At 38.5% G+C, this 15288-nt stretch overlaps 2 protein-coding genes across 2 annotated transcripts; both read left to right on the top strand.

Annotated features, from left to right (window-relative positions):
* Positions 1–50: 50 nt before the first annotated feature.
* Positions 51–5738, top strand: rnf11a (ring finger protein 11a). The gene is made up of 3 exons (XM_079860025.1): positions 51–515; positions 2732–2901; positions 3812–5738. The coding sequence occupies exons 1-3, from the start codon at positions 417–419 to the stop codon at positions 3981–3983; spliced, it is 441 nt and encodes a 146-aa protein (XP_079716151.1). The 5' UTR covers positions 51–416; the 3' UTR covers positions 3984–5738.
* A 298-nt stretch (positions 5739–6036) lies between these two features.
* Positions 6037–14987, top strand: get3 (guided entry of tail-anchored proteins factor 3, ATPase). The gene is made up of 7 exons (XM_079860009.1): positions 6037–6247; positions 6954–7101; positions 8747–8895; positions 11458–11608; positions 11752–11859; positions 11951–12148; positions 13453–14987. The coding sequence occupies exons 1-7, from the start codon at positions 6105–6107 to the stop codon at positions 13579–13581; spliced, it is 1026 nt and encodes a 341-aa protein (XP_079716135.1). The 5' UTR covers positions 6037–6104; the 3' UTR covers positions 13582–14987.
* The last annotated feature ends 301 nt before the right edge of the window (positions 14988–15288 follow it).

Genomic DNA, 15288 nt, shown 5'->3' with positions numbered 1-15288 from the left:
TGGCAGCTTTCTGTGCAAAAACTACATTACCCACAATCCACAGATCAACCGACTTCCGGTCCAAGAGTTTGTAAACAATGAAAGGAGATATGGAGTCGTCAAGAGGTTTCACCTAAAAATATTGCCCTGCACAGGCCATAATAACTGCATATTATATGTCACGCAAAGCGGGCACACCCGTGAGGATTAAACCAACCGGGAAGTGAACGTTTACCAGGATTACGGCTTTTTAAAACATATTATTTTGTGTGTGTGAAAATCGAAACCGTTGGCTGGCGAGGCGTTTGTTTTTCTACATAGACAGACACCAGACACAACGGGCTTCAGAGAGGACGATCCGCGGACAGAACTGAGTCTTTTAAAGGCCACATAGGCCTGAATTTGAAGGGTCTGTTGTGCCGTTTAGGGTCAGCTCAATGGGGAACTGTCTGTCTTCTCAAGGCGCTGATGATCTGTCCTTGCTGAACGAGTCCGAGGGGGCGAGTCTGCCCGGAGAGCCTCCGCCACCCTACCAGGTGTGTGTGTGTGTGTGTGTGTGTGTGTGTGTGAAATAACCACAGCTCTGTCCGAGCGACAGACATTCAGCGGCTCACAATACTGTCTGACTGCAGACAAGCTCAGATTGTTTGGGATAACTGTTATGTATGGTAGTAAAGAGCACTGACTGTGTGATCTTGATCTACAAGAACAGCAGGTGAAGTTTTCTGTTGGCACTTGGCAGGGTTTTGAGAAAAGCAGCTGGTCATACCACTGTGTCTTTAGCAGGTTGTATTGATTGTGACCTCTGACTGTGAAAAATGTACCACCATTGTTATGGACTCTTTGGTACTACTAAGGCATTCTAGGGTATAAACACTATATTAAGATATTGTTAAAGAATTTAAATAAATAAAGACATATCAGAATTGTTATGACATATTTTTAAAATATGATTAAAAGTAACAAAGTGTCTGAGCTTTGCCAGAACATTCTTTTGAAAGCCTGCTTTACATTTTAAAGAAATACTTCCTTAAAGTGAAACACATCTATACTTATTTCATTAAAACTACAAAACTTGCGACACAACGTAATTGTTATGACATTTACATGACTAATTTACTCTGTAGTTTTTTAAATTGTATTTACTTTGTTACAATCAATTAAAACATTTTTTAGAGTCCTTCTTACATATATTACATGTAGGCTACTTATTAAAGTGATAACAGTGAATTATGAATACTTGCTTGCAGCTAACCCTAAACACAACCCTGTTGATATTGATTTTACTCAGTACTTAAATGTATAATTATTACTCTGAAACAAGACAAAAGAACAAAAAACAACAATAATATAACAGAGTGAACATGTGAAAAAAACTAACAAACAAAAAAGTCAGTGTTTTGGCAGTTACATGAAAAACTTGAGAATTTTAATTGTTTTCAAAAGTTTCTTGTTTTGTGTCCTGATGTTTAAAAGGGTTTCAGAGCACATCTTAAAGGGATCGGTCATCGAAAAAGAGATTTCTGTCCCTCCGTTGACTGTCTACGCAACTACCACTTTGACGCTTCAAAAAGTCCATGAAGAGATCATAAAACTAATCCATATGAATTGAACGGTTTGGTTAAAATTTTCTGAAGAGACACAATCACTTAATATAATAAAAAATTATGACGTACACAAACAGAAGCTTAACCGAACCTGCTTGATGCGCAAGAACAAAGCTCACTGGTCCTCAGACGTGCTGCGTAACACTAGAATGAACCTCATTGGTTCTTGCTGAAGCTCAAACGTGCTGCGTAACACTAGAATGAATCTCATTGGTTCTTGCTGAAGCTCAAACGTGCTGCGTAACACGAGAATGAACCTCATTGGTTCTTGCTGAAGCTCAAACGTGCTGCGTAACACGAGAATGAACCTCATTGGTTCTTGCTGAAACTCAAACGTGCTGCGTAACACGAGAATGAACCTCATTGGTTCTCGCACGTCAAGTAAACATGCCTGAGCTTACGTTTATAATAATTGTTGTGTGCGCTGATGAATGTTTATATGTGAATAAAAGCTTAAATTAAATCTGTTCATCATATAAAGCGATCGTGTCTCTTCAGACAATTTGGACTATACCGCTTAATTAAATTAAATTCAATCAGTAAATATATGAGTGTATTTGAGTAAACATATTGACCCTGTAAAATTTTGCTAAAGGAATTAAAAGATTAATGATTTAATTTTATTTTTCAGAAAAGTTTGGGATGTGTAAATAAAGTAAAAAATGACACATGGTTCTAAGTTTAAAGCTTGCCCATTTTAAAGTTAATCTAAAATGAAAGAGAAAGGGCAGTAAAAAAAAGAATTTTTCATCACATATGGCATGAAGATATCTACTAATGGTTGCGTTCACAGACTTATATCGATGAATATGTTTATGCCATTTCCTTTATTTTGTTACACTCTAGAGCAGAGGTAGGCAAGTTCGGCCCTGGAGAGCCACTGTCCTGAAAAAACCCGTCACCTGCCTGTAGCCTTAGTAATCCTGAAGACATTGATTAGCTGGTTCATGTGAGTTTGATTAGGGTTGGAGATAAACTCTGCAGGACAGTGGCTCTCTAGGACCGAAGTGTTTGCAATGCTTTGAATGATGCTGCCTCAAAGACATGTCCCTGATCCATTCCTCCTGTTTCTAATAAGCCGTCCTGTGCGCTCTAACCACACGAGGGCTTTATTAACGATGTGATCAAACGCTCGTGACCCCCAGGAGCAGGTGCAGGTGCCAGTGTACCATCCCACGCCCAGTCAGACACGCCTGGCCACTCAGCTGACGGAGGAGGAGCAGGTCCGTATCGCTCAGCGCATCGGCCTCATCCAACACCTGCCCCGGGGGATCTTCGACCCGGGCTCAGAACCGTCCGACAAGAAGATCAAAGAGTACGTGGTATCCAGGGCAGTGTTGGGGGAAAGTTACTTTGAGAAGTAATGCATTACAGTATTGCGTTCATCCCTTGTAAAAGTAACTAATTGTGTTGCTTAGGTACTTTTGTAGAACGGTAATGCGTTACCTTACTTTTTTTCACCCTGGCTGGGCTTGTTTTTTATAACAAAAAAGTTGTATTTTTGGGCAAATGTAAAGATCCTTTCACACCAAAAGTGAAATAATAAGCCTCAGGCTGAAGGAAATGCAAATTCACGTGTGTACAGTAGAGGGCGCCGCTCAAACAAACCCTTTCAGCTGCTGTTCTGGATAATGGAAGAACAGGATACAGGAGAAAAAAGTTTAACACTTACTTTAGCGATAAAAACACAGAAATATATAGTCATTTTTGATTATGGTTTAACTGAATCATCGAAGGTCAGAAGCAAGTACATTGGTCAATAAAGTGAGATTAAATGCATAAAAAAGCATTTTTAATGCATTTTATTTAACCTATTTAGTTATTGGAGGTTTGCATAGTATTCTGATTCTGCATTTCACTGATTTTATTCATTTTGAGGAATATTGAATCTTTTTTTGTGTGCAAGTGAGATGAGTAAATGCATGTTTACACACACGCCTTTGCACTTCGATTTGTCTCAACATGGGGACGAGAGAGCTGTCAGTCAATACATGGGAAAACAAAATAACTTATTATTATTACTCATTATATGAAAAAGTAACTCAGCTGATTTGTTGTAAATTTTAAAAGTAATGCGTTACTTTACTAGTTACTTGAAAAAGTAATCTGATTACGTAACTCAAGTTACTTGTAATGAGTAACCCCCAACACTGATCCTAATATGTGTGGAAACTGTTTTTAGTGTGTATGAAGTAAAAATGTCACTTCATGACATCTGCCCCCAGGTGTGTGATCTGCATGATGGACTTTGAGTACGGCGACCCGATCCGGTTCCTGCCCTGCATGCACATCTATCATGTGGACTGCATTGACGCCTGGCTCATGCGCTCCTTCACCTGCCCTTCCTGTATGGAGCCGGTCGACGCCGCACTGCTGTCTTCCTACGAGACCAACTGAGAGTGCCTGCGCATCCCGAGGGACGTGCCAATGATAATGCAATGAACACGCTGGGGACAGTAGAATGAACAAATGAAGGTGGCGTGACTGTGTGTGTGTGTGTGTGTGCTGACAGACTGTAAAAACAGGATCCAGTGTTACATTTAAGAGGCCTGTCACTTGCATGTCAAAGCGCTTTTCGAACACATATACATGTGTACAAGTTTGGCAAAATGAAAAAAAAAAACACTGAAGCAACTCTAATGAAGATAGAGTGTTTTAAGGGCCGATTTAAAGAGCCATTTAGGGTTTGAATAAATCAATTGTGTACTTTATTGTTTTTTCTTCTAATGGAGTTCATGAAATGTGCAATCGCGTCCCTCTGATTGGATATGAAACCCGCCCATTCCGCCAATGAGATTGTCCCTTTCTGAATTTGAGTCCGGTGGGCGGAGTTTTATTTCTGCTAGCTGTGAATGTGCCTGTTAAAGGCTCTGAAATTAGAATGCTGAAAAAACTTAATTACATGAGCAAACCTGATTTACAGTAGAACGTGTGCCATGATAATGTTTTTGTTTTTACTTGCAAGCTCGTGATGCACTAACAGGTGTTTGAGGTGGTAGTTTTACATATTTTTTCCAGGATTTTCTCCGTTCTCTGTCCCTGATCACTACGGATAGATGCACCCAAATAGCTTAATAAATGACCAGTGTGTCGTGATGCATCGTTTTGTGTTCATAACGGGGTCGGTGATGAGGTTGTTTATTGGTAGACTCTGAGTTTTGCCTTGTCAGCTGCTGTTTTCCAGGTTCTGGGATGTAAGTTGCCTTTTTACACTGGTTTTTGGATCATCTACTCTAAATGCTTGTTTTTTGGTTAAATGTTGGATCCTGTATGTCCCCATTTAGCTTCGCCTTGACCTTGCCTTGTCTGTTTGGATAGAACTGTGGGGACCGTATTTAGTCGTTTTCCTTTCTTTATTTTTTTGAAGAGAATAATAATGATACAATCACCAAACTTTGTGCACCTTTCAAATGTTGCTGACTGAAAGTCGACATTTACAGTGAAGGCTTTAAAGTTGTTTCTTGTTGTTTTCCTGATTCGTGCAAACTGAAATAAAAAAAATGAGTACATGTTTCAGTCAGTTTTGATACTGTTCAAACTGTCTTTTCCGTATGTTAGCTGAATATATGACCTTATACCTGTCACAGTTTGAACTGCTTGTGCAAAAAGGAAGATTTTCATCTTTGTCGTTTTGTTTGCTCAGTTATCGTGCTGGCTTAATCATGTTAATCGGACTGAACAGTGTTAAAAACCCCATGTTTGGCCTCAGACTATATTCACAAAATATTCCATTCTGCTCAAGCCTCCCTTTGTATCTTTGTACTGAATCATTGTGACTTAAAATGTGATTGAATTCCAAAAACAGCATCTGAAAATCTTGAAATCAACGTATACTGCTCTTAGATATCGTATTGGATGAGTTACCGTACTTGATTTTCTTCCCCGTTGTTCGATTCAGAATTGAAACGTAGCTCTAGCACAACACAAATGTAAAAAAAGATGTAATAAATATGTGAAGTACAATCATCACAACATTATATTTTGTTTCACAATAAAATGAATTTAATTTTTAAAAAAGAGTTGCTTGGTGCCATATAAATGTACATTTGCCAACAAAAGATAACAGACATGCTATTAAAATATCTGTTTTGTTCATGTGCAATAATGGCACAAGAATAGGATTATAACACAATAAAGGTTGCCAAATTCTTCAAAGTTTTGTGTGATTCTGTCTTCCATTCGCAAATGAACAATGCATGAGAGAAATATCAAACGTTTCAAGCTACTACTCGCCCAAAATGTGATATTACTATTAGAAGTGTATTTACATTTCATTCAAATAAGAAATCAATCTAAATGACCACTTCTAGAATATTCTTGTTCAATGAAAGTAGTTGGTGCAGTCCGGCTGAGTCATCAGAGTAATCAGCACACTTCCGTTCGTCACTGATCACCGTATCTTGGCCATTTTGGATCTAATGCCCGTCCGTTAAAGTGCGTTGTTTCTACCGTTGCGGAGCCAAAATGGCGGAGTGTGCAGCTGCCGCTTTGGTGTATTCCAACTGACTTGAGAGCAAGATGGCAGCTTCAGTGGAAGACGAGTTTGAAGATGCGCCTGATGTAGAGCCTTTAGAGCCGACATTGAAGAATATTATAGAGCAGAAATCACTCAAATGGATCTTTGTCGGGGGTAAAGGTGGCGTGGGCAAGACAACATGCAGGTGGGTGAACAGACGATAGTGTTTTTGCTGTTGAGAGGCTGTTAGCTGTCAGTGCTGCTTTAGCTGCAACACATCACAGAAGATTATTCATACATATTTGCTGTTTTACTGTAGTAAAATACAGGTTAAAACACTCTGCAACTAAAAACAAACACATCTCTAAATATAATCTACCTGCAACCTAACCTACGTTGAAATAGTCATTTCTGAAATTTTAGAAAAACACGTCACGTGCGAGTAGTTTTTAAAATCTCTTTCCTTGTGAATAATTATTCTTATTCATTATAATTTATTTAACTATCACAGATAGACAAATAGATGAATGAAAGTGAGTGGTATTAGCCATCTAAACAACTCATATTTAAGTTACATTTCTGTCTGAAAACCTCTGCCACCTATAGAGCCACTTTAATCATAATATGATATGTGATTTCACAGCAACAGGTGTTTATAAATGGCTTGATTCACAAACTGTTCTTATTTCCTAGATTTTTCCTATTGACCATAAATAATTAAGTTCACTTGTCGTTTTTGTGTTGGCTTGATAAAGAAAGCATAGCCTACTATTTTGCTGAAAAAATACAGCCAAGGCTTGTCAAGCCAATATTGAAAGTTTGTCTCGATAATAATGCAATGTAATTGATTTCTTCTCTTGATGTGAATGATCTAGAATTCAATTAAGTGTTGTTTTTGGCTTGTGTCACAGCTGCAGTCTGGCGGTTCAGTTGGCGGCGGTGAGAGAGAGCGTCCTCATCATATCCACAGATCCAGCACACAACATCTCAGATGCCTTCGACCAGAAGTTCTCCAAGGTGCCCACCAAAGTCAAGGGCTACGACAACCTCTTTGCCATGGTGCGTTATCAACGACACACACTGTTTTCACTAAATACCGTGTGTACACTTCAAACAACAGCTCTAAATTCACCAGCATCACCTATTTAGTCCATATACACAACCTTATTAAAGGGATAGTTCACCCAAAAATTAAGTTGTCATCATTTACTCACCCTCATGTCCAATGAGGTTCATTCTGGTGTTACGCAGCACGTTTGAGCTTCAGCAAGAACCAATGAGGTTCATTCTGGTGTTACGCAGCACGTTTGAGCTTCAGCAAGAACCAATGAGGTTCATTCTGGTGTTACGCAGCACGTTTGAGCTTCAGCAAGAACCAATGAGGTTCATTCTGGTGTTACGCAGCACGTTTGAGCTTCAGCAAGAACCAATGAGGTTCATTCTGGTGTTACGCAGCACGTTTGAGCTTCTGCAAGAACCAATGAGGTTCATTCTGGTGTTACGCAGCACGTTTGAGCTTCTGTTTATGTTCGTTGATCAATGTTTATATGTAAATAAAAGCCTAAATGCGATATACTAAAGCGATTGTTTCTCTTCAAAAGACATGGATTAAACCGCTAGATTAAAATGGATTTTACAATCTCTTTATGAATGGACAAGTCTTACGGGTTTGGAACAAGCTCGAGTCCAGAAAATTGAAGGCAAAGCGTCTCGATCGCCCTCGATCGCTGGCTGGTCCCAGTATAGCTCATAAAGCCCGCCTCCCCATGAAGTCGAATTAATGCGATGGAAACTAAACAATCAAATTACACTTCAAATAAATTTTTCCGAAGATGTTTTCTGTCATTTTAGGTAGTTTTTTTTTTTTTTACGCTGATGTAAATTTAGGTGTTAATTATTTTTAAATAAGTTTGGCCGTAGTTAGTTATTTGATGCTGCTATAAAAATGGAAATGTGACGTCATGATCGACAGCTGTGATTGACAGCTTCTCTAAACGAAGTAGTCACTTAGGCACCAACAGACTTTTTGGGGGATTTTCGGGAGGAGATTGGAGCTTCAGCTTTAATTTCTACATGTCCATAACGGTTTATTTCACACTGACATAATGAGTTGTTCTGCAGTAAATTGTACTAATGGTTTCTGTGAGAGTGAGGTCGGGACCTTGATATCGCGGCTTTACTTCCGGCTCACTACTGCGCAGAAGCAGGTCCCAAATCTGTGCAAGATGTCAGCGCCATATTAGGACTTTTGGGGGCTTCAGTTTTCACCAATGGAAGAGAGTGTAGGGGTGTCGTCCATCTTTTTTTTACAGTCTATGGTTTGGAACAACATGAGGGTAAATGATAACATTTAATTTTAGGGTGAACTATCCCTTTAAAGCTGATTTTTTAAACTGGTTAGTTTTACTAACTAGTCTTGCCCAGCCCTACATCTCATTTTAGTAAAATTAAGTTGAGACACGTGGGACATGCTTAAACACGTGTGTGATTCACGTCAAGAACTTGTGCTGTTCTTGCCTCACACAAACACAAAATGGCCGTGAAGATGTTGCAAGAGTGATATGAAACTGGGATTGCTTTACAGAAACAATGTATTATTATCTGGCTTAAAGGCCCTTGTTGTTTGAGATTTAGTTAAACATGCCTGTGTTTAAAATGAATTGAACATAACTCCATTTAGATGATGAAATGCATGTCTTTGTAGGAGATCGACCCCAGTCTGGGTGTGGCAGAGCTGCCCGATGAGTTCTTTGAGGAGGACAACATGCTCAGTATGGGGAAGAAGATGATGCAGGAAGCCATGAGTGCTTTCCCCGGCATCGATGAGGCCATGAGCTACGCAGAGGTCATGAGGTCAGATGAGTTGAACTTATTCCACTGTAATGACCTCAAAATGTAGTCTAAATCTTTCAAAAGCGTGTTTTGAAAAGCTCTTGTCATGAGGTTATTTAGACCAGATGTGATTTAGCTTTCATTTTCTCCAGCATCTGCATTTCAAACAGTTCTTCAACAGAGCATAGAAAGTCATGAATGAAAAACAAGCTCCAAAATGAATCACAAATTCTTCAAAGCAAAACAGTGTTTGAAAATCTGAAAATCATGTAAAGGTGAAAGTGCACTTATTGTCTTTCATGAGGGAAGGGAGTACTGTGAATTACATAATTCAATAAACAAACAGTCCTACAAATTTAAAGCTCAGTTTATCCCAGCCTTTTTATGCAGTACTATTTTTCACATCTAGATGGCGTACACTATTCACACAACACATTCAATAGATCCCTATATATTTAAATGTTTAAACTAATAAAATAAATTATTTATTTATCTATCATCTAAAATTGTGTTAATAGATAAAGATAAATAAAACAAGCTAAATCATTATTATTCAAAGTAAGATTGTGTGTGTGTATATATATATATATATATATATATATATATATATATATATATATATATATATATATATATATATATTCACTGTGTGTGTGTATATATATATATATATATATATATATATATATATATATACACACACACTTTTTTATATAATATATATGTATATATATACACAATGTATATGTACACAATGTATATATATATACATATACACAATGTATATATATATACATATACATTGAGGAAAATAAGTATTTGAACACCCTGCTATTTTGCAAGTTCTCCCACTTGGAAATCATGGAGGGGTCTGAAATTGTCATCGTAGGTGCATGTCCACTGTGAGAGACATAATCTAAAAAAAAAAACCCAGAAATCACAATATATGATTTTTTAACTATTTATTTATGATACAGCTGCAAATAAGTATTTGAACACCTGTCTATCAGCTAGAATTCTGACCCTCAAAGACCTGTTAGTCTGCCTTTAAAATGTCCACCTCCACTCCATTTATTATCCTAAAATAGATGCACCTGTTTGAGGTCGTTAGCTGCATAAAGACACCTGTCCACCCCATACAATCAGTAAGAATCCAACTACTAACATGGCCAAGACCAAAGAGCTGTCCAAAGACACTAGAGACAAAATTGTACACCTCCACAAGGCTGGAAAGGGCTACGGGGAAATTGCCAAGCAGCTTGGTGAAAAAAGGTCCACTGTTGGAGCAATCATTAGAAAATGGAAGAAGCTAAACATGACTGTCAATCTCCCTCGGACTGGGGCTCCATGCAAGATCTCACCTCGTGGGGTCTCAATGATCCTAAGAAAGGTGAGAAATCAGCCCAGAACTACACGGGAGGAGCTGGTCAATGACCTGAAAAGAGCTGGGACCACCGTTTCCAAGGTTACTGTTGGTAATACACTAAGACGTCATGGTTTGAAATCATGCATGGCACGGAAGGTTCCCCTGCTTAAACCAGCACATGTCAAGACCCGTCTTAAGTTTGCCAACGACAATTTGGATGATCCAGAGGAGTCATGGGAGAAAGTCATGTGGTCAGATGAGACCAAAATAGAACTTTTGGTCCACTAAACGTGTTTGGAGGAAGAAGAATGATGAGTACCATCCCAAGAACACCATCCCTACTGTGAAGCATGAGGGTGGTAGCATCATGCTTTGGGGGTGTTTTTCTGCACATGGGACAGGGCGACTGCACTGTATTAAGGAGAGGATTACCGGGGCCATGTATTGCGAGATTTTGGGGAACAACCTCCTTCCCTCAGTTAAAGCATTGAAGATGGGTCAAGGCTGGGTCTTCCAACATGACAATGACCCAAAGCACACAGCCAGGATAACCAAGGAGTGGCTCTGTAAGAAGCATATCAAGGTTCTGGCGTGGCCTAGCCAGTCTCCAGACCTAAACCCAATAGAGAATCTTTGGAGGGAGCTCAAACTCCGTGTTTCTCAGCGACAGCCCAGAAACCTGACTGATCTAGAGAAGATCTGTGTGGAGGAGTGGGCCAAAATCCCTCCTGCAGTGTGTGCAAACCTGGTGAAAAACTACAGGAAACGTTTGACCTCTGTAATTGCAAACAAAGGCTACTGTACCAAATATTAACATTGATTTTCTCAGGTGTTCAAATACTTATTTGCAGCTGTATCATACAAATAAATAGTTAAAAAATCATACATTGTGATTTCTGGATTTTTTTTTTAGATTATGTCTCTCACAGTGGACATGCACCTACGATGACAATTTCAGACCCCTCCATGATTTCTAAATGGGAGAACTTGCAAAATAGCAGGGTGTTCAAATACTTATTTTCCTCACTGTATATATATATATATATATATATATATATATATATATATATATATATATATATATTATATTATATTATATGATATGATATGATATGATATGATATGATATGATATGATATGATGAATCCTTATCATTATTAATAATAAAATGTTTAAAATAACTAATTTATTTCATTAATTTTCTTCTTCTTCTGTAGGTTAGTGAAAGGCATGAATTTTTCAGTGGTGGTGTTTGACACGGCCCCGACGGGACACACTCTGCGTCTGCTCAACTTCCCCACCATCGTGGAGCGAGGACTGGGCCGCCTCATGCAGATCAAGAACCAGATCAGCCCCTTCATCTCACAGGTGTCAGCACTGCATTCTGGGAAATGGAATATTTGTGAAATAGCATTGAAAAGTTTTGTGATGAAACGTAGAAAACTTGCTTGCTTTGAGATTTAATGGAGTTAAATATAGGGTTTAAGTGTAGTTCTGTCTGACTGTTGCAGATGTGTAACATGTTGGGCCTGGGAGACATGAATGCAGATCAGCTGGCGTCTAAACTGGAGGAGACGCTGCCCGTGATCCGCTCAGTCAGCGAGCAGTTTAAGGACCCGGTGAGTGTCCCTGGCAATGCCTGGACAGATGTGTTATAAAACAATCCAAAAGGCCGACGTGTAATGTTGACTCCTGTCATGATGCCCACAGGAGCAGACGACGTTTATCTGCGTGTGTATCGCTGAGTTCCTGTCTCTGTACGAGACGGAGCGCTTGATTCAGGAGCTGGCCAAGTGTCGCATCGACACGCACAACATTATCGTCAACCAGCTGGTTTTCCCCGACAGCGACAGACCCTGCAAGATGTGTGAAGCCCGACACAAGATCCAGTCCAAGTATCTGGACCAGGTGGGACAACTTATGACAATTGACACATGATGAAAGCCCTGACTAGATTCAGTTTATTCAGAACACTTTACAGCAAGGTTTCATTTCTTAACATGAGTTAACATGAACTAATGAACAACACTTTATAGAGCATTTATTAATCCTATTTCATGTTAATCTCAGCATTTACTTGTACATTATTAAGATCAAATGAATGCACGGAAATAACATGAACTAACATTAGCAAAGATTAATGAATGCTGTAATAATGTATTGCTCATTGTTAGTTCATGTTTGGTAATGGGTTATTAATGTTAACAAATGAACCCTATTGTGGTGTTGCCAATTTATCTCATTTAATATGTGCAGTTAAAGTGATGTATTTCTATAGACTAGATATGATTAAGATCAATTCATTTTCCTTTCTTTACCTTCTCCTGATTTTTCCTTTCCCTTTCCATCTTATTTTTTCTTTTTCTTTCATGCTTTCCCCCCATTTTTTTCCTGTTCTGTTTTATTTCTTTCCTTTTCCTTCCCACTTTATTTTCTTCTTCTTTTTCCTGTATACATTTCTTTTTGGCTTTACTCATCCTCTTAACTTTTCTCTTTTCCTCTTTTTTTCCTTAATGATTATTCTTTTCTTCACTTGTTCTGTCTCAACTTTCCTTTGTTTTCCTTTTTCCTTTTCCCCTTCCCTCTTCGCTTTCTTCCTCTTTCTTTTGTGCTTTTCCTTTTCCCTTTTTTAAATTTTTGTACCTGACCTTACTTTTCCTGTTCTCTTGTCTTCTCCTTCCTTTTTTCCTTTCTTTTTTCTTCCCTTCTACTGTCCTTCCTCTCCTTTTTCCTCTTTCTTATTCTTTATCCTTTTCTTAAATATTTCTATTTTTCCCTTCTCTCTATTTTCCACTTCCGCCTTTGGTTTCTTCCTCTTTCCTTTGTTTTTCCTTTTCTCATTTTCCTTACTACATATTCTTTCTTCTATCTTTTCCTTCCTCTCTATTTTCCCCTTCCATCTTTGTTTTCGTCCTGTTTCTTTTCTTTTTTTTCTTTTTCTCGTTTTCGCACCTTACTTTTTCTTTTCTCTTTCCTTCTCCTTCCCAATTCCCCCCCCCCCCCCCCTCTACATTTCCCCTTTCCTTTTTTCTTCCCTCTTTTTACTTAATGTTGTATCTCTTTTCCTTTTCTCTTCCTCTGTCTTTTCCTCTCTTTTTCTTTGCATTTCTTTCCTCTTCCTCCTTTTGTGGTTCTTTGTCTTTATCCTTTTCCTCTTTGTTTTTTTCCCCTCCCCTGTTTCCCTTTCCTCTCGTTCTCTCTCTCTCTCTCAGATGGAGGATTTATATGAAGATTTCCACATAATAAAGTTGCCTCTGCTGCCTCACGAGGTTCGAGGAGCGGACAAGGTCAACACTTTCTCCAAGCAGCTGCTGGAGCCCTACAGCCCCCCCAAGAAGTGACTTAAATGATTTCCACGGATCAAACACACCCTGGTCCTCTGCTTGTCTCTGATAACATGCATCCCTCTGGTGTTCACATCTTCATTTGCCCCCTCCACTCTCTCTGGTTTTCTGATGGTGTATTAGCCGGTCCTGCTGTGTTCCTCCAACGATCCGTCACGAATGTCGGCCGAGAGTTCAGCAGCCTCTGCTTAGAAACATAAAACAGTCTTGATGGTTTACGTTGCTTTGTGATGATGGTGTTTGTATTTAAGCATAAGAAAAACACTCATTCCTGATGCGTGTTCAGATTGAAGGAATGTACATCAGGACTCTGATTCAGAGGTTGAACAGGAGTAGTATCAGTACAAATGTCTGTCACTAGTTCAGTTTAACCGGGCACGTCTGATTTAGGGTCAGCGAAGGACGATACAAACCTTTGTTTGAGATTCTGCTCAGTCTTAATAGACTTTATTTTGGTTCCTGAACTGATTAGTAGTGGTGTTAATTGAGAGGGTCCAACTTAAGGAGATGATACATATTTTAGTGAGGTTGTTAAAGGGTTAGTTCACCCAAAAAAGGAGAATTGTCATTATTTAATCATCTTTTTTTTTTTAAATATATGTAACAGGGAGTTGTTTGAAGCATTATTTGATTATGTATGGAAATGAGACACGTGATTATTCTTCAGATTTTTCTTTTGGTATTGCATGGACAAAATGTGGACAGTTAATTACAAGAAGGATGTGTAAATAATAATGACTGAGTTTTCATTTCTGGATGAACTATCCTTTTAAACTTCTATTTGCAGTGAACCAAACTGTAATTACCGTGTACAAACCATGTGATTCAATTCTAATTTAATTTTTGCCGTTAGTTAAAGTGATGTATTTATATAGACTTGTAATGATTAAGATATTTTCTGGTCAGATCTTCTATAACATTTATTTGAGTGATGTCTGGTTCTGATTTTTGAAGCGCAACATGATGATGCTCTCCGTTCTCTTGTTCTTCTCCTCCTTTCATTTGGCAGTAATGTCCGCATGCATCTAAACAGGAACACATTTACACCCTACAAGGAGGTCAGATGCTTGTTTAAACCTGCTGCAAAAACACTGCAACCTGTCAGCCAAGACAGCAATATCACAGTATACACCGCGCTGGTTATGACCACATTAAGAGTGTTTTCCTGCTTTTATCATCCTGTGATTTCACAGCATGTGGGCTCCTTAGTTCATGAGAAGCAGGGGCAAGAACTCACAAACCTGATAGTATATCAGACCGAGAGATTTGGATCTTTATCAGTTTTCCTGAAGTTTCTTCATTCTCTTATGACTTGTTACTGCCTTTCCAAAGTTTGGCTTCTGACTTTTTGTAGAAGCACACCAAGTTTCAAAGCAAATAAAACACTATTCTCCATCTACTGCAGCTGGTGTTTTTGTCCAGTTATTTATGTGAATGTGTTTTTATTTTTGTGTCTACCAACAATACTACAATATTTTACATCGCAATTAAACATCTTGAGTGTAAAATGCAGAACTGTTACAGGGTCAAACACTGCAGCAGTTGTACACTGAAAGCACTATTCTATGAACTGCTTGAAGGTTATGATTTTTAATTTGAACTGCAGTAACCTAGTATACATTTGTTTCATAAAAGTTAACACGAAACCTTCAATGACAACAGTTTATTTACACTACCATTCAAAAGTTTGGGGTCTGTAAGATT

Source organism: Squalius cephalus (genome assembly GCF_949319135.1).
Source record: "Squalius cephalus genome assembly, chromosome: 2".
In the NCBI taxonomy this organism is placed as follows: Eukaryota; Metazoa; Chordata; class Actinopteri; order Cypriniformes; family Leuciscidae; genus Squalius; species Squalius cephalus.
The sequence above is the reverse complement of the archived record's forward strand: the minus strand, read 5'-3'. Positions and strand labels throughout refer to the sequence as shown.